Raw genomic sequence first — 25,382 nt, 5'->3', positions numbered from 1 at the left:
TTTCAAGTAGATCTAGCATAACGAGCTCAATTTCAAGTTGTTTAATCACAAGTATCACTGGTTCTAGCAGCTCAATATCGAGAACTTTAAGCAAAAGTTTATTAAGTTCTCCTATCTCAGGCACAATTCCCTCTCTATCGAGTTCGTTTACTTCAATCAGTTCTAGCATGACTAGCTTAATTTCTAGTAGTTGCCTAACAAGCAGCTCATTTTCAAGCAGCTCAATGTGGAGTATATACACAACAATAACATCTTTCTCGAGTACATCTCTTTATGAAAGTTCAAGCAAAACTAGCACAATTTCAGGTTGTTCTGTCATAAGCAGCTTATGTTCCCGTTGCTCACTATCGAGCTGGCCTACAACAATGAGTAGTAGTCATGCAATACAAACTTCCTCGATTTCCATCATAAGCAACTCAAGTTCATTATATTCAATCACAAGTAGTTTAATTTCAAGCAGCATGGTATCAAGTAGAGCAAAAACAAGCATGTTCAGTTCAACCAGCTCAGTATCGAGTGGATACAGCATTTTTAATTCTATTTCAAGCATTTCTTCTTCAGTAAGTTTCAGTACATGCAGCATAATTTCAAGTTGTTCCCTATCTAGTATCTCTAGTTCTAGAAGTTTAGCTTCCACCATCCCTGCAACAACTATCTCTTCATTTGGCACATCTAGTTCAGGCAGTTCCAACTTAAAAAGCTCAATTTCAAGTAGTTTAATGTCAAGTATTACTCGTTCTAGCAGCTCTGTTTTGAGTACATTAAGCGCAAGTCGATCAAGTTCTAACAGCTCATCTTCAATTAGTTTTATTTCAAGTTCATTTACTTCAGTACTTTCCAGTTCGACCAGCATCCTTTGTAGTAGTTCCCTTACAAGTATCCCAATTTCTAGCAGCTCATTGTCGAGTAGCTCCACGACAGTTTCCTCTTGTTCGAGTAGGTCGGTTTCAGGAAGAGCTAGCACAACTAGCTTAACTTCAGCTTGTTCCATTTCCAGCAGCTTATGTTCACGCTTCTCTGTGTCGAGTTGTTCTGCTATAGTTTCCTCTAGTTTTGCTGTATCTACTACAGTCAGATCCATCATAAGCAGTTCAAGTTCTTGCAGCACACTATCAAGTAGATCTATCACAAGCAGATCCAGTTTCTACCAGCTCAGTATTAAGTAGATACAACACAATTATTTCTATTTCAAGTACATCTTCTTCATTCAGTTGTAGTATATCTAGATTAATTTCAAGTTGTTCCTTGACAAGTATCTCGAGTTCTGGCAGCCTCGTTTCTAGCAGCTCGGCAACAACGAGTTCGACATTAGGCACATCTGTTTCAAGTAGATCTAGCATAACGAGCTCAATTTCAAGTTGTTTAATCACAAGTATCACTGGTTCTAGCAGCTCAATATCGAGAACTTTAAGCAAAAGTTTATTAAGTTCTCCTATCTCAGGCACAATTCCCTCTCTATCGAGTTCGTTTACTTCAATCAGTTCTAGCATGACTAGCTTAATTTCTAGTAGTTGCCTAACAAGCAGCTCATTTTCAAGCAGCTCAATGTGGAGTATATACACAACAATAACATCTTTCTCGAGTACATCTCTTTATGAAAGTTCAAGCAAAACTAGCACAATTTCAGGTTGTTCTGTCATAAGCAGCTTATGTTCCCGTTGCTCACTATCGAGCTGGCCTACAACAATGAGTAGTAGTCATGCAATACAAACTTCCTCGATTTCCATCATAAGCAACTCAAGTTCATTATATTCAATCACAAGTAGTTTAATTTCAAGCAGCATGGTATCAAGTAGAGCAAAAACAAGCATGTTCAGTTCAACCAGCTCAGTATCGAGTGGATACAGCATTTTTAATTCTATTTCAAGCATTTCTTCTTCAGTAAGTTTCAGTACATGCTGCATAATTTCAAGTTGTTCCCAATCTAGTATCTATAGTTCTAGAAGTTTAGCTTCCAGCATCCCTGCAACAACTATCTCTTCATTTGGCACATCTAGTTCAGGTAGTTCCAGCTTAAAAAGCTCCATTTCAAGTAGTTCAATATCAAGTATTACTCGTTCTAGCAGCTCTGTTTTGAGTACATTAAGCGCAAGTAGATCAAGTTCTAACAGCTCATCTTCAATTAGTTTTATTTCAAGTTCATTTACTTCAGTACTTTCCAGTTCGACCAGCATCCTTTGTAGTAGTTCCCTTACAAGTATCCCAATTTCTAGCAGCTCATTGTCGAGTAGCTCCACGACAGTTTCCTCTTGTTCGAGTAGGTCGGTTTCAGGAAGAGCTAGCACAACTAGCTTAACTTCAGCTTGTTCCATTTCCAGCAGCTTATGTTCACGCTTCTCTGTGTCGAGTTGTTCTGCTATAGTTTCCTCTAGTTTTGCTGTATCTACTACAGTCAGATCCATCATAAGCAGTTCAAGTTCTTGCAGCACACTATCAAGTAGATCTATCACAAGCAGATCCAGTTTTACCAGCTCAGTATTAAGTAGATACAGCACAATTATTTCTATTTCAAGTACATCTTCTTCATTCAGTTGTAGTATATCTAGATTAATTTCAAGTTGTTCCTTGACAAGTATCTCGAGTTCTGGCAGCCTCGTTTCTAGCAGCTCGGCAACAACGAGTTCGACATTGCGCACATCTGTTTCAAGTAGATCTAGTATAACGAGCTCAATTTCAAGTTGTTTAATCACAAGTATAACTGGTTCTAGCAGCTCAATATCGAGAACTTTAAGCACAAGTTTATTAAGTTCTCCTATCTCAGGCACAATTCCCTCTTTATCGAGTTCGTTTACTTCAATCAGTTCCAGCATGACTAGCTTAATTTCTAGTAGTTGCCTAACAAGCAGCTCATTTTCAAGCAGCTCAATGTGGAGTATATACACAACAATAACATCTTTCTCGAGTACATCTCTTTATGAAAGTTTAAGCAAAACTAGCACAATTTCAGGTTGTTCTGTCATAAGCAGCTTTTGGCCACTATGGAGCTGGCCTACAACAATGAGTAGTAGTCATGCAATACAAACTTCCTCGATTTCCATCATAAGCAACTCAAGTTCATTATATTCAATCACAAGTAGTTTAATTTCAAGCAGCATGGTATCAAGTAGAGCAAAAACAAGCATGTTCAGTTCAACCAGCTCAGTATCGAGTGGATACAGCATTTTTAATTCTATTTCAAGCATTTCTTCTTCAGTAAGTTTCAGTACATGCAGCATAATTTCAAGTTGTTCCCTATCTAGTATCTCTAGTTCTAGAAGTTTAGCTTCCACCATCCCTGCAACAACTATCTCTTCATTTGGCACATCTAGTTCAGGCAGTTCCAACTTAAAAAGCTCAATTTCAAGTAGTTTAATGTCAAGTATTACTCGTTCTAGCAGCTCTGTTTTGAGTACATTAAGCGCAAGTCGATCAAGTTCTAACAGCTCATCTTCATTTAGTTTTATTTCAAGTTCATTTACTTCAGTACTTTCCAGTTCGACCAGCATCCTTTGTAGTAGTTCCCTTACAAGTATCCCAATTTCTAGCAGCTCATTGTCGAGTAGCTCCACGACAGTTTCCTCTTGTTCGAGTAGGTCGGTTTCAGGAAGAGCTAGCACAACTAGCTTAACTTCAGCTTGTTCCATTTCCAGCAGCTTATGTTCACGCTTCTCTGTGTCGAGTTGTTCTGCTATAGTTTCCTCTAGTTTTGCTGTATCTACTACAGTCAGATCCATCATAAGCAGTTCAAGTTCTTGCAGCACACTATCAAGTAGATCTATCACAAGCAGATCCAGTTCTTACCAGCTCAGTATTAAGTAGATACAACACAATTATTTCTATTTCAAGTACATCTTCTTCATTCAGTTGTAGTATATCTAGATTAATTTCAAGTTGTTCCTTGACAAGCATCTCGAGTTCTGGCAGCCTCGTTTCTAGCAGCTCGGCAACAACGAGTTCGACATTAGGCACATCTGTTTCAAGTAGATCTAGCATAACGAGCTCAATTTCAAGTTGTTTAATCACAAGTATCACTGGTTCTAGCAGCTCAATATCGAGAACTTTAAGCAAAAGTTTATTAAGTTCTCCTATCTCAGGCACAATTCCCTCTCTATCGAGTTCGTTTACTTCAATCAGTTCTAGCATGACTAGCTTAATTTCTAGTAGTTGCCTAACAAGCAGCTCATTTTCAAGCAGCTCAATGTGGAGTATATACACAACAATAACATCTTTCTCGAGTACATCTCTTTATGAAAGTTCAAGCAAAACTAGCACAATTTCAGGTTGTTCTGTCATAAGCAGCTTATGTTCCCGTTGCTCACTATCGAGCTGGCCTACAACAATGAGTAGTAGTCATGCAATACAAACTTCCTCGATTTCCATCATAAGCAACTCAAGTTCATTATATTCAATCACAAGTAGTTTAATTTCAAGCAGCATGGTATCAAGTAGAGCAAAAACAAGCATGTTCAGTTCAACCAGCTCAGTATCGAGTGGATACAGCATTTTTAATTCTATTTCAAGTATTTCTTCTTCAGTAAGTTTCAGTACATGCTGCATAATTTCAAGTTGTTCCCAATCTAGTATCTATAGTTCTAGAAGTTTAGCTTCCAGCATCCCTGCAACAACTATCTCTTCATTTGGCACATCTAGTTCAGGTAGTTCCAGCTTAAAAAGCTCCATTTCAAGTAGTTCAATATCAAGTATTACTCGTTCTAGCAGCTCTGTTTTGAGTACATTAAGCGCAAGTAGATCAAGTTCTAACAGCTCATCTTCAATTAGTTTTATTTCAAGTTCATTTACTTCAGTACTTTCCAGTTCGACCAGCATCCTTTGTAGTAGTTCCCTTACAAGTATCCCAATTTCTAGCAGCTCATTGTCGAGTAGCTCCACGACAGTTTCCTCTTGTTCGAGTAGGTCGGTTTCAGGAAGAGCTAGCACAACTAGCTTAACTTCAGCTTGTTCCATTTCCAGCAGCTTATGTTCACGCTTCTCTGTGTCGAGTTGTTCTGCTATAGTTTCCTCTAGTTTTGCTGTATCTACTACAGTCAGATCCATCATAAGCAGTTCAAGTTCTTGCAGCACACTATCAAGTAGATCTATCACAAGCAGATCCAGTTTTACCAGCTCAGTATTAAGTAGATACAGCACAATTATTTCTATTTCAAGTACATCTTCTTCATTCAGTTGTAGTATATCTAGATTAATTTCAAGTTGTTCCTTGACAAGTATCTCGAGTTCTGGCAGCCTCGTTTCTAGCAGCTCGGCAACAACGAGTTCGACATTGCGCACATCTGTTTCAAGTAGATCTAGTATAACGAGCTCAATTTCAAGTTGTTTAATCACAAGTATAACTGGTTCTAGCAGCTCAATATCGAGAACTTTAAGCACAAGTTTATTAAGTTCTCCTATCTCAGGCACAATTCCCTCTTTATCGAGTTCGTTTACTTCAATCAGTTCCAGCATGACTAGCTTAATTTCTAGTAGTTGCCTAACAAGCAGCTCAATTTCAAGCAGCTCAATGTGGAGTATATACACAACAATAACATCTTTCTCGAGTACATCTCTTTATGAAAGTTCAAGCAAAACTAGCACAATTTCAGGTTGTTCTGTCATAAGCAGCTTTTGGCCACTATGGAGCTGGCCCACAACAATGAGTAGTAGTCATGCAATACAAACTTCCTCGATTTCCATCATAAGCAACTCAAGTTCATTATATTCAATCACAAGTAGTTTAATTTCAAGCAGCATGGTATCAAGTAGAGCAAAAACAAGCATGTTCAGTTCAACCAGCTCAGTATCGAGTGGATACAGCATTTTTAATTCTATTTCAAGCATTTCTTCTTCAGTAAGTTTCAGTACATGCAGCATAATTTCAAGTTGTTCCCTATCTAGTATCTCTAGTTCTAGAAGTTTAGCTTCCACCATCCCTGCAACAACTATCTCTTCATTTGGCACATCTAGTTCAGGCAGTTCCAACTTAAAAAGCTCAATTTCAAGTAGTTTAATGTCAAGTATTACTCGTTCTAGCAGCTCTGTTTTGAGTACATTAAGCGCAAGTCGATCAAGTTCTAACAGCTCATCTTCATTTAGTTTTATTTCAAGTTCATTTACTTCAGTACTTTCCAGTTCGACCAGCATCCTTTGTAGTAGTTCCCTTACAAGTATCCCAATTTCTAGCAGCTCATTGTCGAGTAGCTCCACGACAGTTTCCTCTTGTTCGAGTAGGTCGGTTTCAGGAAGAGCTAGCACAACTAGCTTAACTTCAGCTTGTTCCATTTCCAGCAGCTTATGTTCACGCTTCTCTGTGTCGAGTTGTTCTGCTATAGTTTCCTCTAGTTTTGCTGTATCTACTACAGTCAGATCCATCATAAGCAGTTCAAGTTCTTGCAGCACACTATCAAGTAGATCTATCACAAGCAGATCCAGTTCTTCCAGCTCAGTATTAAGTAGATACAACACAATTATTTCTATTTCAAGTACATCTTCTTCATTCAGTTGTAGTATATCTAGATTAATTTCAAGTTGTTCCTTGACAAGCATCTCGAGTTCTGGCAGCCTCGTTTCTAGCAGCTCGGCAACAACGAGTTCGACATTAGGCACATCTGTTTCAAGTAGATCTAGCATAACGAGCTCAATTTCAAGTTGTTTAATCACAAGTATCACTGGTTCTAGCAGCTCAATATCGAGAACTTTAAGCAAAAGTTTATTAAGTTCTCCTATCTCAGGCACAATTCCCTCTCTATCGAGTTCGTTTACTTCAATCAGTTCTAGCATGACTAGCTTAATTTCTAGTAGTTGCCTAACAAGCAGCTCATTTTCAAGCAGCTCAATGTGGAGTATATACACAACAATAACATCTTTCTCGAGTACATCTCTTTATGAAAGTTCAAGCAAAACTAGCACAATTTCAGGTTGTTCTGTCATAAGCAGCTTATGTTCCCGTTGCTCACTATCGAGCTGGCCTACAACAATGAGTAGTAGTCATGCAATACAAACTTCCTCGATTTCCATCATAAGCAACTCAAGTTCATTATATTCAATCACAAGTAGTTTAATTTCAAGCAGCATGGTATCAAGTAGAGCAAAAACAAGCATGTTCAGTTCAACCAGCTCAGTATCGAGTGGATACAGCATTTTTAATTCTATTTCAAGCATTTCTTCTTCAGTAAGTTTCAGTACATGCAGCATAATTTCAAGTTGTTCCCTATCTAGTATCTCTAGTTCTAGAAGTTTAGCTTCCACCATCCCTGCAACAACTATCTCTTCATTTGGCACATCTAGTTCAGGCAGTTCCAACTTAAAAAGCTCAATTTCATGTAGTTTAATGTCAAGTATTACTCGTTCTAGCAGCTCTGTTTTGAGTACATTAAGCGCAAGTCGATCAAGTTCTAACAGCTCATCTTCATTTAGTTTTATTTCAAGTTCATTTACTTCAGTACTTTCCAGTTCGACCAGCATCCTTTGTAGTAGTTCCCTTACAAGTATCCCAATTTCTAGCAGCTCATTTGTCGAGTAGCTCCACGACAGTTTCCTCTTGTTCGAGTAGGTCGGTTTCAGGAAGAGCTAGCACAACTAGCTTAACTTCAGCTTGTTCCATTTCCAGCAGCTTATGTTCACGCTTCTCTGTGTCGAGTTGTTCTGCTATAGTTTCCTCTAGTTTTGCTGTATCTACTACAGTCAGATCCATCATAAGCAGTTCAAGTTCTTGCAGCACACTATCAAGTAGATCTATCACAAGCAGATCCATTTCTACCAGCTCAGTATTAAGTAGATACAACACAATTATTTCTATTTCAAGTACATCTTCTTCATTCAGTTGTAGTATATCTAGATTAATTTCAAGTTGTTCCTTGACAAGTATCTCGAGTTCTGGCAGCCTCGTTTCTAGCAGCTCGGCAACAACGAGTTCGACATTAGGCACATCTGTTTCAAGTAGATCTAGCATAACGAGCTCAATTTCAAGTTGTTTAATCACAAGTATCACTGGTTCTAGCAGCTCAATATCGAGAACTTTAAGCAAAAGTTTATTAAGTTCTCCTATATCAGGCACAATTCCCTCTCTATCGAGTTCGTTTACTTCAATCAGTTCTAGCATGACTAGCTTAATTTCTAGTAGTTGCCTAACAAGCAGCTCATTTTCAAGCAGCTCAATGTGGAGTATATACACAACAATAACATCTTTCTCGAGTACATCTCTTTATGAAAGTTCAAGCAAAACTAGCACAATTTCAGGTTGTTCTGTCATAAGCAGCTTATGTTCCCGTTGCTCACTATCGAGCTGGCCTACAACAATGAGTAGTAGTCATGCAATACAAACTTCCTCGATTTCCATCATAAGCAACTCAAGTTCATTATATTCAATCACAAGTAGTTTAATTTCAAGCAGCATGGTATCAAGTAGAGCAAAAACAAGCATGTTCAGTTCAACCAGCTCAGTATCGAGTGGATACAGCATTTTTAATTCTATTTCAAGCATTTCTTCTTCAGTAAGTTTCAGTACATGCAGCATAATTTCAAGTTGTTCCCAATCTAGTATCTATAGTTCTAGAAGTTTAGCTTCCAGCATCCCTGCAACAACTATCTCTTCATTTGGCACATCTAGTTCAGGTAGTTCCAGCTTAAAAAGCTCCATTTCAAGTAGTTCAATATCAAGTATTACTCGTTCTAGCAGCTCTGTTTTGAGTACATTAAGCGCAAGTAGATCAAGTTCTAACAGCTCATCTTCAATTAGTTTTATTTCAAGTTCATTTACTTCAGTACTTTCCAGTTCGACCAGCATCCTTTGTAGTAGTTCCCTTACAAGTATCCCAATTTCTAGCAGCTCATTGTCGAGTAGCTCCACGACAGTTTCCTCTTGTTCGAGTAGGTCGGTTTCAGGAAGAGCTAGCACAACTAGCTTAACTTCAGCTTGTTCCATTTCCAGCAGCTTATGTTCACGCTTCTCTGTGTCGAGTTGTTCTGCTATAGTTTCCTCTAGTTTTGCTGTATCTACTACAGTCAGTTCCATCATAAGCAGTTCAAGTTCTTGCAGCACACAATCAAGTAGATCTATCACAAGCAGATCCAGTTTTACCAGCTCAGTATTAAGTAGATACAGCACAATTATTTCTATTTCAAGTACATCTTCTTCATTCAGTTGTAGTATATCTAGATTAATTTCAAGTTGTTCCTTGACAAGTATCTCGAGTTCTGGCAGCCTCGTTTCTAGCAGCTCGGCAACAACGAGTTCGACATTAGGCACATCTGTTTCAAGTAGATCTAGCATAACGAGCTCAATTTCAAGTTGTTTAATCACAAGTATCACTGGTTCTAGCAGCTCAATATCGAGAACTTTAAGCAAAAGTTTATTAAGTTCTCCTGTCTCAGGCACAATTCCCTCTTTATCGAGTTCGTTTACTTCAATCAGTTCCAGCATGACTAGCTTAATTTCTAGTAGTTGCCTAACAAGCAGCTCATTTTCAAGCAGTTCAATGTGGAGTATATACACAACAATAACATCTTTCTCGAGTACATCTCTTTATGAAAGTTCAAGCAAAACTAGCACAATTTCAGGTTGTTCTGTCATAAGCAGCTTACGTTCCCGTTGGTCACTATCGAGCTGGCCTACAACAATGAGTAGTAGTCATGCAATACAAACTTCCTCGATTTCCATCATAAGCAACTCAAGTTCATTATATTCAATCACAAGTAGTTTAATTTCAAGCAGCATGGTATCAAGTAGAGCAAAAACAAGCATGTTCAGTTCAACCAGCTCAGTATCGAGTGGATACAGCATTTTTAATTCTATTTCAAGCATTTCTTCTTCAGTAAGTTTCAGTACATGCAGCATAATTTCAAGTTGTTCCCTATCTAGTATCTCTAGTTCTAGAAGTTTAGCTTCCAGCATCCCTGCAACAACTATCTCTTCATTTGGCACATCTAGTTCAGGCAGTTCCAACTTAAAAAGCTCAATTTCAAGTAGTTTAATGTCAAGTATTACTCGTTCTAGCAGCTCTGTTTTGAGTACATTAAGCGCAAGTCGATCAAGTTCTAACAGCTCATCTTCAATTAGTTTTATTTCAAGTTCATTTACTTCAGTACTTTCCAGTTCGACCAGCATCCTTTGTAGTAGTTCCCTTACAAGTATCCCAATTTCTAGCAGCTCATTGTCGAGTAGCTCCACGACAGTTTCCTCTTGTTCGAGTAGGTCGGTTTCAGGAAGAGCTAGCACAACTAGCTTAACTTCAGCTTGTTCCATTTCCAGCAGCTTATGTTCACGCTTCTCTGTGTCGAGTTGTTCTGCTATAGTTTCCTCTAGTTTTGCTGTATCTACTACAGTCAGATCCATCATAAGCAGTTCAAGTTCTTGCAGCACACTATCAAGTAGATCTATCACAAGCAGATCCAGTTCTACCAGCTCAGTATTAAGTAGATACAGCACAATTATTTCTATTTCAAGTACATCTTCTTCATTCAGTTGTAGTATATCTAGATTAATTTCAAGTTGTTCCTTGACAAGTATCTCGAGTTCTGGCAGCCTCGTTTCTAGCAGCTCGGCAACAACGAGTTCGACATTAGGCACATCTGTTTCAAGTAGATCTAGTATAACGAGCTCAATTTCAAGTTGTTTAATCACAAGTATCACTGGTTCTAGCAGCTCAATATCGAGAACTTTAAGCACAAGTTTATTAAGTTCTCCTATCTCAGGCACAATTCCCTCTCTATCGAGTTCGTTTACTTCAATCAGTTCCAGCATGACTAGCTTAATTTCTTGTAGTTGCCTAACAAGCAGCTCATTTTCAAGCAGCTCAATGTGGAGTATATACACAACAATAACATCTTTCTCGAGTACATCTCTTTATGAAAGTTCAAGCAAAACTAGCACAATTTCAGGTTGTTCTGTCATAAGCAGCTTATGTTCCCGTTGGTCACTATCGAGCTGGCCTACAACAATGAGTAGTAGTCATGCAATACAAACTTCCTCGATTTCCATCATAAGCAACTCAAGTTCATTATATTCAATCACAAGTAGTTTAATTTCAAGCAGCATGGTATCAAGTAGAGCAAAAACAAGCATGTTCAGTTCAACCAGCTCAGTATCGAGTGGATACAGCATTTTTAATTCTATTTCAAGCATTTCTTCTTCAGTAAGTTTCAGTACATGCAGCATAATTTCAAGTTGTTCCCTATCTAGTATCTCTAGTTCTAGAAGTTTAGCTTCCAGCATCCCTGCAACAACTATCTCTTCATTTGGCACATCTAGTTCAGGCAGTTCCAACTTAAAAAGCTCAATTTCAAGTAGTTTAATGTCAAGTATTACTCGTTCTAGCAGCTCTGTTTTGAGTACATTAAGCGCAAGTCGATCAAGTTCTAACAGCTCATCTTCAATTAGTTTTATTTCAAGTTCATTTACTTCAGTACTTTCCAGTTCGACCAGCATCCTTTGTAGTAGTTCCCTTACAAGTATCCCAATTTCTAGCAGCTCATTGTCGAGTAGCTCCACGACAGTTTCCTCTTGTTCGAGTAGGTCGGTTTCAGGAAGAGCTAGCACAACTAGCTTAACTTCAGCTTGTTCCATTTCCAGCAGCTTATGTTCACGCTTCTCTGTGTCGAGTTGTTCTGCTATAGTTTCCTCTAGTTTTGCTGTATCTACTACAGTCAGATCCATCATAAGCAGTTCAAGTTCTTGCAGCACACTATCAAGTAGATCTATCACAAGCAGATCCAGTTCTACCAGCTCAGTATTAAGTAGATACAGCACAATTATTTCTATTTCAAGTACATCTTCTTCATTCAGTTGTAGTATATCTAGATTAATTTCAAGTTGTTCCTTGACAAGTATCTCGAGTTCTGGCAGCCTCGTTTCTAGCAGCTCGGCAACAACGAGTTCGACATTAGCGCACATCTGTTTCAAGTAGATCTAGTATAACGAGCTCAATTTCAAGTTGTTTAATCACAAGTATCACTGGTTCTAGCAGCTCAATATCGAGAACTTTAAGCACAAGTTTATTAAGTTCTCCTATCTCAGGCACAATTCCCTCTTTATCGAGTTCGTTTACTTCAATCAGTTCCAGCATGACTAGCTTAATTTCTAGTAGTTGCCTAACAAGCAGCTCATTTTCAAGCAGCTCAATGTGGAGTATATACACAACAATAACATCTTTCTCGAGTACATCTCTTTATGAAAGTTCAAGCAAAACTAGCACAATTTCAGGTTGTTCTGTCATAAGCAGCTTACGTTCCCGTTGGTCACTATCGAGCTGGCCTACAACAATGAGTAGTAGTCATGCAATACAAACTTCCTCGATTTCCATCATAAGCAACTCAAGTTCATTATATTCAATCACAAGTAGTTTAATTTCAAGCAGCATGGTATCAAGTAGAGCAAAAACAAGCATGTTCAGTTCAACCAGCTCAGTATCGAGTGGATACAGCATTTTTAATTCTATTTCAAGCATTTCTTCTTCAGTAAGTTTCAGTACATGCAGCATAATTTCAAGTTGTTCCCTATCTAGTATCTCTAGTTCTAGAAGTTTAGCTTCCAGCATCCCTGCAACAACTATCTCTTCATTTGGCACATCTAGTTCAGGCAGTTTCAACTTAAAAAGCTCAATTTCAAGTAGTTTAATGTCAAGTATTACTCGTTCTAGCAGCTCTGTTTTGAGTACATTAAGCGCAAGTCGATCAAGTTCTAACAGCTCATCTTCAATTAGTTTTATTTCAAGTTCATTTACTTCAGTACTTTCCAGTTCGACCAGCAATCCTTTGTAGTAGTTCCCTTACAAGTATCCCTAATTTCTAGCAGCTCATTGTCGAGTAGCTCCACGACAGTTTCCTCTTGTTCGAGTAGTTCGGTTTCAGGAAGAGCTAGCACAACTAGCTTAACTTCAGCTTGTTCCATTTCCAGCAGCTTATGTTCACGCTTCTCTGTGTCGAGTTGTTCTGCTATAGTTTCCTCTAGTTTTGCTGTATCTACTACAGTCAGATCCATCATAAGCAGTTCAAGTTCTTGCAGCACACTATCAAGTAGATCTATCACAAGCAGATCCAGTTTTACCAGCTCAGTATTAAGTAGATACAGCACAATTATTTCTATTTCAAGTACATCTTCTTCATTCAGTTGTAGTATATCTAGATTAATTTCAAGTTGTTCCTTGACAAGTATCTCGAGTTCTGGCAGCCTCGTTTCTAGCAGCTCGGCAACAACGAGTTCGACATTACGCACATCTGTTTCAAGTAGATCTAGTATAACGAGCTCAATTTCAAGTTGTTTAATCACAAGTATCACTGGTTCTAGCAGCTCAATATCGAGAACTTTAAGCACAAGTTTATTAAGTTCTCCTGTCTCAGGCACAATTCCCTCTTTATCGAGTTCGTTTACTTCAATCAGTTCCAGCATGACTAGCTTAATTTCTAGTAGTTGCCTAACAAGCAGCTCATTTTCAAGCAGCTCAATGTGGAGTATATACACAACAATAACATCTTTCTCGAGTACATCTCTTTATGAAAGTTCAAGCAAAACTAGCACAATTTCAGGTTGTTCTGTCATAAGCAGCTTACGTTCCCGTTGGCTCACTATCGAGCTGGCCTACAACAATGAGTAGTAGTCATGCAATACAAACTTCCTCGATTTCCATCATAAGCAACTCAAGTTCATTATATTCAATCACAAGTAGTTTAATTTCAAGCAGCATGGTATCAAGTAGAGCAAAAACAAGCATGTTCAGTTCAACCAGCTCAGTGTCGAGTGGATACAGCATTTTTAATTCTATTTCAAGCATTTCTTCTTCAGTAAGTTTCAGTACATGCAGCATAATTTCAAGTTGTTCCCTATCTAGTATCTCTAGTTCTAGAAGTTTAGCTTCCAGCATCCCTGCAACAACTATCTCTTCATTTGGCACATCTAGTTCAGGCAGTTCCAACTTAAAAAGCTCAATTTCAAGTACTTTAATGTCAAGTATTACTCGTTCTAGCAGCTCTGTTTTGAGTACATTAAGCGCAAGTCGATCAAGTTCTAACAGCTCATCTTCAATTAGTTTTATTTCAAGTTCATTTACTTCAGTACTTTCCAGTTCGACCAGCATCCTTTGTAGTAGTTCCCTTACAAGTATCCTAATTTCTAGCAGCTCATTGTCGAGTAGCTCCACGACAGTTTCCTCTTGTTCGAGTAGGTCGGTTTCAGGAAGAGCTAGCACAACTAGCTTAACTTCAGCTTGTTCCATTTCCAGCAGCTTATGTTCACGCTTCTCTGTGTCGAGTTGTTCTGCTATAGTTTCCTCTAGTTTTGCTGTATCTACTACAGTCAGATCCATCATAAGCAGTTCAAGTTCTTGCAGCACACTATCAAGTAGATCTATCACAAGCAGATCCAGTTCTACCAGCTTAGTATTAAGTGGATACAGCACAATTATTTCTATTTCAAGTACATCTTCTTCATTCAGTTGTAGTATATCTAGATTAATTTCAAGTTGTTCCTTGACAAGTATCTCGAGTTCTGGCAGCCTCGTTTCTAGCAGCTCGGCAACAACGAGTTCGACATTACGCACATCTGTTTTAAGTAGATCTAGTATAACGAGCTCAATTTCAAGTTGTTTAATCACAAGTATCACTGGTTCTAGCAGCTCAATATCGAGAACTTTAAGCACAAGTTTATTAAGTTCTCCTATCTCAGGCACAATTCCCTCTCTATCGAGTTCGTTTACTTCAATCAGTTCCAGCATGACTAGCTTAATTTCTTGTAGTTGCCTAACAAGCAGCTCATTTTCAAGCAGCTCAATGTGGAGTATATACACAACAATAACATCTTTCTCGAGTACATCTCTTTATGAAAGTTCAAGCAAAACTAGCACAATTTCAGGTTGTTCTGTCATAAGCATCTTATGTTCCCGTTGGTCACTATCGAGCTGGCCTACAACAATGAGTAGTAGTCATGCAATACAAACTTCCTCGATTTCCATCATAAGCAACTCAAGTTCATTATATTCAATCACAAGTAGTTTAATTTCAAGCAGCATGGTATCAAGTAGAGCAAAAACAAGCATGTTCAGTTCAACCAGCTCAGTATCGAGTGGATACAGCATTTTTAATTCTATTTCAAGCATTTCTTCTTCAGTAAGTTTCAGTACATGCAGCATAATTTCAAGTTGTTCCCTATCTAGTATCTCTAGTTCTAGAAGTTTAGCTTCCAGCATCCCTGCAACAACTATCTCTTCATTTGGCACATCTAGTTCAGGCAGTTCCAACTTAAAAAGCTCAATTTCAAGTAGTTTAATGTCAAGTATTACTCGTTCTAGCAGCTCTGTTTTGAGTACAATAGGCGCAAGTCGATCAAGTTCTAACAGCTCATCTTCAATTAGTTTAATTTCAAGTTCAATTACTTCAGTACTTTCCAGTTCGACCAGCATCCTTTGTAGTAGTTCCCTTACAAGTATCCTAATTTCTAGCAGCTCATTGTCGAGTAGCTCCACGACAGTTTCCTCTTGTTCGAGTAGGTCGGTTTCAGGAAGAGCTAGCACAACTAGCTTAACTTCAGCTTGTTCCATTTCCAGCAGCTTATGTTCACGCTTCTCTGTGTCGAGTTGTTCTGCTATAGTTTCCTCTAGTTTTGCTGTATCTACTACAGTCAGATCCATCATAAGCAGTTCAAGTTCTTGCAGCACACTATCAAGTAGATCTATCACAAGCAGATCCAGTTCTACCAGCTTAGTATTAAGTAGATACAGCACAATTATTTCTATTTCAAGTACATCTTCTTCATTCAGTTGTAGTATATCTAGATTAATTTCAAATTGTTCCTTGACAAGTATCTCGAGTTCTGGCAGCCTCGTTTCTAGCAGCTCGGCAACAACGAGTTCGACATTACGCACATCTGTTTCAAGTAGATCTAGTATAACGAGCTCAATTTCAAGTTGTTTAATCACAAGTATCACTGGTTCTAGCAGCTCAATATCGAGAACTTTAAGCACAAGTTTATTAAGTTCTCCTATCTCAGGCACAATTCCCTCTTTATCGAGTTCGTTTACTTCAATCAGTTCCAGCATGACTAGCTTAATTTCTAGTAGTTGCCTAACAAGCAGCTCATTTTCAAGCAGCTCAATGTGGAGTATATACACAACAATAACATCTTTCTCGAGTACATCTCTTTATGAAAGTTCAAGCAAAACTAGCACAATTTCAGGTTGTTCTGTCATAAGCAGCTTACGTTCCCGTTGGTCACTATCGAGCTGGCCTACAACAATGAGTAGTAGTCATGCAATACAAACTTCCTCGATTTCTATCATAAGCAACTCAAGTTCATTATATTCAATCACAAGTAGTTTAATTTCAAGCAGCATGGTATCAAGTAGAGCAAAAACAAGCATGTTCAGTTCAACCAGCTCAGTATCGAGTGGATACAGCATTTTTAATTCTATTTCAAGCATTTCTTCTTCAGTAAGTTTCAGTACATGCAGCATAATTTCAAGTTGTTCCCTATCTAGTATCTCTAGTTCTAGAAGTTTAGCTTCCAGCATCCCTGCAACAACTATCTCTTCATTTGGCACATCTAGTTCAGGCAGTTTCAACTTAAAAAGCTCAATTTCAAGTACTTTAATGTCAAGTATTACTCGTTCTAGCAGCTCTGTTTTGAGTACATTAAGCGCAAGTCGATCAAGTTCTAACAGCTCATCTTCAATTAGTTTTATTTCAAGTTCATTTACTTCAGTACTTTCCAGTTCGACCAGCAACCTTTGTAGTAGTTCCCTTACAAGTATCCCTATTTCTAGCAGCTCATTGTCGAGTAGCTCCACGACAGTTTCCTCTTGTTCGAGTAGGTCGGTTTCAGGAAGAGCTAGCACAACTAGCTTAACTTCAGCTTGTTCCATTTCCAGCAGCTTATGTTCACGCTTCTCTAGGTCGAGTTGTTCTGCTATAGTTTCCTCTAGTTTTGCTGTATCTACTACAGTCAGCTCCATCATAAGCAGTTCAAGTTCTTGCAGCACACTATCAAGTAGATCTATCACAAGCAGATCCAGTTCTACCAGCTCAGTATTAAGTAGATACAGCACAATTATTTCTATTTCAAGTACATCTTCTTCATTCAGTTGTAGTATATCTAGATTAATTTCAAGTTGTTCCTTGACAAGTATCTCGAGTTCTGGCAGCCTCGTTTCTAGCAGCTCGGCAACAACGAGTTCGACATTAGGCACATCTGTTTCAAGTAGATCTAGCATAACGAGCTCAATTTCAAGTTGTTTAATCACAAGTATCACTGGTTCTAGCAGCTCAATATCGAGAACTTTAAGCAAAAGTTTATTAAGTTCTATTATCTCAGGTACAATTCCCTCTCTATCGAGTTCGTTTACTTCAATCAGTTCTAGCATGACTAGCTTAATTTCTAGTAGTTGCCTAACAAGCAGCTCATTTTCAAGCAGCTCAATGTGGAGTATATACACAACAATAACATCTTTCTCGAGTACATCTCTTTATGAAAGTTCAAGCAAAACTAGCACAATTTCAGGTTGTTCTCTCATAAGCATCTTATGTTCCCGTTGGTCACTATCGAGCTGGCCTACAACAATGAGTAGTAGTCATGCAATACAAACTTCCTCGATTTCCATCATAAGCAACTCAAGTTCATTATATTCAATCACAAGTAGTTTAATTTCAAGCAGCATGGTATCAAGTAGAGCAAAAACAAGCATGTTCAGTTCAACCAGCTCAGTATCGAGTGGATACAGCATTTTTAATTCTATTTCAAGCATTTCTTCTTCAGTAAGTTTCAGTACATGCAGCATAATTTCAAGTTGTTCCCTATCTAGTATCTCTAGTTCTAGAAGTTTAGCTTCCAGCATCCCTGCAACAACTATCTCTTCATTTGGCACATCTAGTTCAGGCAGTTCCAACTTAAAAAGCTCAATTTCAAGTAGTTTAATGTCAAGTATTACTCGTTCTAGCAGCTCTGTTTTGAGTACAATAGGCGCAAGTCGATCAAGTTCTAACAGCTCATCTTCAATTAGTTTAATTTCAAGTTCAATTACTTCAGTACTTTCCAGTTCGACCAGCATCCTTTGTAGTAGTTCCCTTACAAGTATCCTAATTTCTAGCAGCTCATTGTCGAGTAGCTCCACGACAGTTTCCTCTTGTTCGAGTAGGTCGGTTTCAGGAAGAGCTAGCACAACTAGCTTAACTTCAGCTTGTTCCATTTCCAGCAGCTTATGTTCACGCTTCTCTGTGTCGAGTTGTTCTGCTATAGTTTCCTCTAGTTTTGCTGTATCTACTACAGTCAGATCCATCATAAGCAGTTCAAGTTCTTGCAGCACACTATCAAGTAGATCTATCACAAGCAGATCCAGTTCTACCAGCTTAGTATTAAGTAGATACAGCACAATTATTTCTATTTCAAGTACATCTTCTTCATTCAGTTGTAGTATATCTAGATTAATTTCAAATTGTTCCTTGACAAGTATCTCGAGTTCTGGCAGCCTCGTTTCTAGCAGCTCGGCAACAACGAGTTCGACATTACGCACATCTGTTTCAAGTAGATCTAGTATAACGAGCTCAATTTCAAGTTGTTTAATCACAAGTATCACTGGTTCTAGCAGCTCAATATCGAGAACTTTAAGCACAAGTTTATTAAGTTCTCCTATCTCAGGCACAATTCCCTCTTTATCGAGTTCGTTTACTTCAATCAGTTCCAGCATGACTAGCTTAATTTCTAGTAGTTGCCTAACAAGCAGCTCATTTTCAAGCAGCTCAATGTGGAGTATATACACAACAATAACATCTTTCTCGAGTACATCTCTTTATGAAAGTTCAAGCAAAACTAGCACAATTTCAGGTTGTTCTGTCATAAGCAGCTTACGTTCCCGTTGGTCACTATCGAGCTGGCCTACAACAATGAGTAGTAGTCATGCAATACAAACTTCCTCGATTTCCATCATAAGCAACTCAAGTTCATTATATTCAATCACAAGTAGTTTAATTTCAAGCAGCATGGTATCAAGTAGAGCAAAAACAAGCATGTTCAGTTCAACCAGCTCAGTATCGAGTGGATACAGCATTTTTAATTCTATTTCAAGCATTTCTTCTTCAGTAAGTTTCAGTACATGCAGCATAATTTCAAGTTGTTCCCTATCTAGTATCTCTAGTTCTAGAAGTTTAGCTTCCAGCATCCCTGCAACAACTATCTCTTCATTTGGCACATCTAGTTCAGGCAGTTTCAACTTAAAAAGCTCAATTTCAAGTACTTTAATGTCAAGTATTACTCGTTCTAGCAGCTCTGTTTTGAGTACATTAAGCGCAAGTCGATCAAGTTCTAACAGCTCATCTTCAATTAGTTTTATTTCAAGTTCATTTACTTCAGTACTTTCCAGTTCGACCAGCAACCTTTGTAGTAGTTCCCTTACAAGTATCCTAATTTCTAGCAGCTCATTGTCGAGTAGCTCCACGACAGTTTCCTCTTGTTCGAGTAGGTCGGTTTCAGGAAGAGCTAGCACAACTAGCTTAACTTCAGCTTGTTCCATTTCCAGCAGCTTATGTTCACGCTTCTCTAGGTCGAGTTGTTCTGCTATAGTTTCCTCTAGTTTTGCTGTATCTACTACAGTCAGCTCCATCATAAGCAGTTCAAGTTCTTGCAGCACACTATCAAGTAGATCTATCACAAGCAGATCCAGTTCTACCAGCTCAGTATTAAGTAGATACAGCACAATTATTTCTATTTCAAGTACATCTTCTTCATTCAGTTGTAGTATATCTAGATTAATTTCAAGTTGGTTCTTGACAAGTATCTCGAGTTCTGGCAGCCTCGTTTCTAGCAGCTCGGCAACAACGAGTTCGACATTAGGCACATCTGTTTCAAGTAGATCTAGCATAACGAGCTCAATTTCAAGTTGTTTAATCACAAGTATCACTGGTTCTAGCAGCTCAATATCGAGAACTTTAAGCAAAAGTTTATTAAGTTCTATTATCTCAGGTACAATTCCCTCTCTATCGAGTTCGTTTACTTCAATCAGTTCTAGCATGACTAGCTTAATTTCTAGTAGTTGCCTAACAAGCAGCTCATTTTCAAGCAGCTCAATGTGGAGTATATACACAACAATAACATCTTTCTCGAGTACATCTCTTTATAAAAGTTCAAGCAAAACTAGCACAATTTCAGGTTGTTCTGTCATAAGCAGCTTATGTTCCCGTTGGTCACTATCGAGCTGGCCTACAACAATGAGTAGTAGTCATGCAATACAAACTTCCTCGATTTCCATCATAAGCAACTCAAGTTCATTATATTCAATCACAAGTCGTTTAATTTCAAGCAGCATGGTATCAAGTAGAGCAAAAACAAGCATGTTCAGTTCAACCAGCTCAGTATCGAGTGGATACAGCATTTTTAATTCTATTTCAAGCATTTCTTCTTCAGTAAGTTTCAGTACATGCAGCATAATTTCAAGTTGTTCCCTATCTAGTATCTCTAGTTCCAGAAGTTTAGCTTCCAACATCCCTGCAACAACTATCTCTTTATTTGGCACATCTAGTTCAGGTAGTTCCAGCTTAAAAAGCTCAATTTCAAGTAGTTTAATGTCAAGTATTACTCGTTCTAGCAGCTCTGTTTTGAGTACATTAAGCGCAAGTAGATCAAGTTCTAACAGCTCATCTTCAATTAGTTTTATTTCAAGTTCATTTACTTCAGTACTTTCCAGTTCGACCAGCATCCTTTGTAGTAGTTCCCTTACAAGTATCCCAATTTCTAGCAGCTCATTGTCGAGTAGCTCCACGACAGTTTCCTCTTGTTCGAGTAGGTCGGTTTCAGGAAGAGCTAGCACAACTAGCTTAACTTCAGCTTGTTCCATTTCCAGCAGCTTATGTTCACGCTTCCCTGTGTCGAGTTGTTCTGCTATAGTTTCCTCTAGTTTTGCTGTATCTACTACAGTCAGATCCATCATAAGCAGTTCAAGTTTCTGCAGCACACTATCAAGTAGATCTATCACAAGCAGATCCAGTTCTACCAGCTCAGTATTAAGTAGATACAGCAGAATTATTTCTATTTCAAGTACATCTTCTTCATTCAGTTGTAGTATATCTAGATTAATTTCAAGTTGTTCCTTGACAAGTATCTCGAGTTCTGGCAGCCTCGTTACTAGCAGCTCGGCAACAACGAGTTCGACATTAGGCACATCTGTTTCAAGTAGATCTAGTATAACGAGCTCAATTAAAAGTTATTTAATCACAAGTATCACTGGTTCTAGCAGCTCAATATCGAGAACTTTAAGCACAAGTTTATTAAGATCTCCTATCTCAGGCACAATTCCCTCTCTATCGAGTTCGTTTACTTCAATAAGTTCCAGCATGACTAGCTTAATTTCTAGTAGTTGCCTAACAAGCAGCTCATTTTCAAGCAGCTCAATGTGGAGTATATACACAACAATAACATCTTTCTCGAGTACATCTCTTTATGAAAGTTCAAGCAAAACTAGCACAATTTCAGGTTGTTCTGTCATAAGCAGCTTATGTTCCCGTTGCTCACTATCGAGCTGGCCTACAACAATGAGTAGTAGTCATGCAATACAAACTTCCTCGATTTCCATCATAAGCAACTCAAGTTCATTATATTCAATCACAAGTAGTTTAATTTCAAGCAGCATGGTATCAAGTAGAGCAAAAACAAGCATGTTCAGTTCAACCAGCTCAGTATCGAGTGGATACAGCATTTTTAATTCTATTTCAAGCATTTCTTCTTCAGTAAGTTTCAGTACATGCAGCATAATTTCAAGTTGTTCCCTATCTAGTATCTCTAGTTCTAGAAGTTTAGCTTCCAGCATCCCTGCAACAACTATCTCTTCATTTGGCACATCTAGTTCAGGCAGTTCCAACTTAAAAAGCTCAATTTCAAGTAGTGTAATGTCAAGTATTACTCGTTCTAGCAGCTCTGTTTTGAGTACAATAGGCGCAAGTCGATCAAGTTCTAACAGCTCATCTTCAATTAGTTTTATTTCAAGTTCATTTACTTCAGTACTTTCCAGTTCGACCAGCAACCTTTGTAGTAGTTCCCTTTCAAGTATCCCTATTTCTAGCAGCTCATTGTCGAGTAGCTCCACGACAGTTTCCTCTTGTTCGAGTAGGTCGGTTTCAGGAAGAGCTAGCACAACTAGCTTAACTTCAGCTTGTTCCATTTCCAGCAGCTTATGTTCACGCTTCTCTAGGTCGAGTTGTTCTGCTATAGTTTCCTCTAGTTTTGCTGTATCTACTACAGTCAGCTCCATCATAAGCAGTTCAAGTTCTTGCAGCACACTATCAAGTAGATCTATCACAAGCAGATCCAGTTCTACCAGCTCAGTATTAAGTAGATACAGCACAATTATTTCTATTTCAAGTACATCTTCTTCATTCAGTTGTAGTATATCTAGATTAATTTCAAGTTGTTCCTTGACAAGTATCTCGAGTTCTGGCAGCCTCGTTTCTAGCAGCTCGGCAACAACGAGTTCGACATTACGCACATCTGTTTCAAGTAGATCTAGTATAACGAGCTCAATTTCAAGTTGTTTAATCACAAGTATAACTGGTTCTAGCAGCTCAATATCGAGAACTTTAAGCACAAGTTTATTAAGTTCTCCTATCTCAGGCACAATTCCCTCTCTATCGAGTTCGTTTACTTCAATCAGTTCCAGCATGACTAGCTTAATTTCTAGTAGTTGCCTAACAAGCAGCTCATTTTCAAGCAGCTCAATGTGGAGTATATACACAACAATAACATCTTTCTCGAGTACATCTCGTTATGAAAGTTCAAGCAAAACTAGCACAATTTCAGGTTGTTCTGTCATAAGCAGCTTATGTTCCCGTTGGTCACTATCGAGCTGGCCTACAACAATGAGTAGTAGTCATGCAATACAAACTTCCTCGATTTCCATCATAAGCAACTCAAGTTCATTATATTCAATCACAAGTAGTTTAATTTCAAGCAGCATGGTATCAAGTAGAGCAAAAACAAGCATGTTCAGTTCAACCAGCTCAGTATCGAGTGGATACAGCATTTTTAATTCTATTTCAAGCATTTCTTCTTCATTAAGTTTCAGTACATGCAGCATAATTTCAAGTTGTTCCCTATCTAGTATCTCTAGTTCTAGAAGTTTAGCTTCCACCATCCCTGCAACAACTATCTCTTCATTTGGCACATCTAGTTCAGGCAGTTCCAACTTAAAAAGCTCAATTTCAAGTAGTTTAATGTCAATTATTACTCGTTCTAGCAGCTCTGTTTTGAGTACAATAGGCGCAAGTCGATCAAGTTCTAACAGCTCATCTTCAATTAGTTTTATTTCAAGTTCATTTACTTCAGTACTTTCCAGTTCGATCAGCATCCTTTGTAGTAGTTCCCTTACAAGTATCCCTATTTCTAACAGCTCATTGTCGAGTAGCTCCACGACAGTTTCCTCTTGTTCGAGTAGGTCGGTTTCAGGAAGAGCTAGCACAACTAGCTTAACTTCAGCTTGTTCCATTTCCAGCAGCTTATGTTCACGCTTCCCTGTGTCGAGTTGTTCTGCTATAGTTTCCTCTAGTTTTGCTGTATCTACTACAGTCAGATCCATCATAAGCAGTTCAAGTTTCTGCAGCACACTATCAAGTAGATCTATCACAAGCAGATCCAGTTCTACCAGCTCAGTATTAAGTAGATACAGCAGAATTATTTCTATTTCAAGTACATCTTCTTCATTCAGTTGTAGTATATCTAGATTAATTTCAAGTTGTTCCTTGACAAGTATCTCGAGTTCTGGCAGCCTCGTTACTAGCAGCTCGGCAACAACGAGTTCGACATTAGGCACATCTGTTTCAAGTAGATCTAGTATAACGAGCTCAATTAAAAGTTATTTAATCACAAGTATCACTGGTTCTAGCAGCTCAATATCGAGAACTTTAAGCACAAGTTTATTAAGTTCTCCTATCTCAGGCACAATTCCCTCTCTATCGAGTTCGTTTACTTCAATCAGTTCCAGCATGACTAGCTTAATTTCTAGTAGTTGCCTAACAAGCAGCTCATTTTCAAGCAGCTCAATGTGGAGTATATACACAACAATAACATCTTTCTCGAGTACATCTCTTTATGAAAGTTCAAGCAAAACTAGCACAATTTCAGGTTGTTCTGTCATAAGCAGCTTATGTTCCCGTTGGTCACTATCGAGCTGGCCTACAACAATGAGTAGTAGTCATGCAATACAAACTTCCTCGATTTCCATCATAAGCAACTCAAGTTCATTATATTCAATCACAAGTAGTTTAATTTCAAGCAGCATGGTATCAAGTAGAGCAAAAACAAGCATGTTCAGTTCAACCAGCTCAGTATCGAGTGGATACAGCATTTTTAATTCTATTTCAAGCATTTCTTCTTCAGTAAGTTTCAGTACATGCAGCATAATTTCAAGTTGTTCCCTATCTAGTATCTCTAGTTCCAGAAGTTTAGCTTCCAACATCCCTGCAACAACTATCTCTTCATTTGGCACATCTAGTTCAGGTAGTTCCAGCTTAAAAAGCTCAATTTCAAGTAGTTTAATGTCAAGTATTACTCGTTCTAGCAGCTCTGTTTTGAGTACATTAAGCGCAACTAGATCAAGTTCTAACAGCTCATCTTCAATTAGTTTTATTTCAAGTTCATTTACTTCAGTACTTTCCAGTTCGACCAGCATCCTTTGTAGTAGTTCCCTTACAAGTATCCCAATTTCTAGCAGCTCATTGTCGAGTAGCTCCACGACAGTTTCCTCTTGTTCGAGTAGGTCGGTTTCAGGAAGAGCTAGCACAACTAGCTTAACTTCAGCTTGTTCCATTTCCAGCAGCTTATGTTCACGCTTCTCTGTGTCGAGTTGTTCTGCTATAGTTTCCTCTAGTTTTGCTGTATCTACTACAGTCAGATCCATCATAAGCAGTTCAAGTTCTTGCAGCACACTATCAAGTAGATCTATCACAAGCAGATCCAGTTCTACCAGCTCAGTATTAAGTAGATACAGCACAATTATTTCTATTTCAAGTACATCTTCTTCATTCAGTTGTAGTATATCTAGATTAATTTCAAGTTGTTCCTTGACAAGTATCTCGAGGTCTGGCAGCCTCGTTACTAGCAGCTCGGCAACAACGAGTTCGGCATTAGGCACATCTGTTTCAAGTAGATCTAGTATAACGAGCTCAATTAAAAGTTATTTAATCACAAGTATCACTGGTTCTAGCAGCTCAATATCGAGAACTTTAAGCACAAGTTTATTAAGTTCTCCTATCTCAGGCACAATTCCCTCACTATCGAGTTCGTTTACTTCAATCAGTTCCAGCATGACTAGCTTAATTTCTAGTAGTTGCCTAACAAGCAGCTCATTTTCAAACAGCTCTATGTGGAGTATATACACAACAATAACATCTTTCTCGAGTACATCTCTTTATGAAAGTTCAAGCAAAACTAGCACAATTTCAGGTTGTTC

The 25,382-nt window shown here is 38.3% G+C and overlaps 1 protein-coding gene across 1 annotated transcript in view; it reads left to right on the top strand.

Moving 5' to 3' along the window:
* The window catches only part of LOC123768812 (pneumococcal serine-rich repeat protein-like), a 100,572-nt gene that overhangs the window by 51,713 nt on the left and 23,477 nt on the right, over positions 1-25,382 (top strand). The window contains exons 21-22 of the mRNA XM_069316205.1: positions 1,883-2,197; positions 4,515-4,724. Of these exons, the coding sequence (XP_069172306.1) occupies positions 1,883-2,197; positions 4,515-4,724 (525 nt within the window). The remainder of the gene's footprint in view (positions 1-1,882; positions 2,198-4,514; positions 4,725-25,382) is intronic.

This window comes from Procambarus clarkii, chromosome 83 (genome assembly GCF_040958095.1).
Source record: "Procambarus clarkii isolate CNS0578487 chromosome 83, FALCON_Pclarkii_2.0, whole genome shotgun sequence".
NCBI classification, from domain to species: Eukaryota; Metazoa; Arthropoda; class Malacostraca; order Decapoda; family Cambaridae; genus Procambarus; species Procambarus clarkii.
Note: the sequence above shows the minus strand (reverse complement) of the source record. Positions and strands in the feature narration are given on the sequence as shown.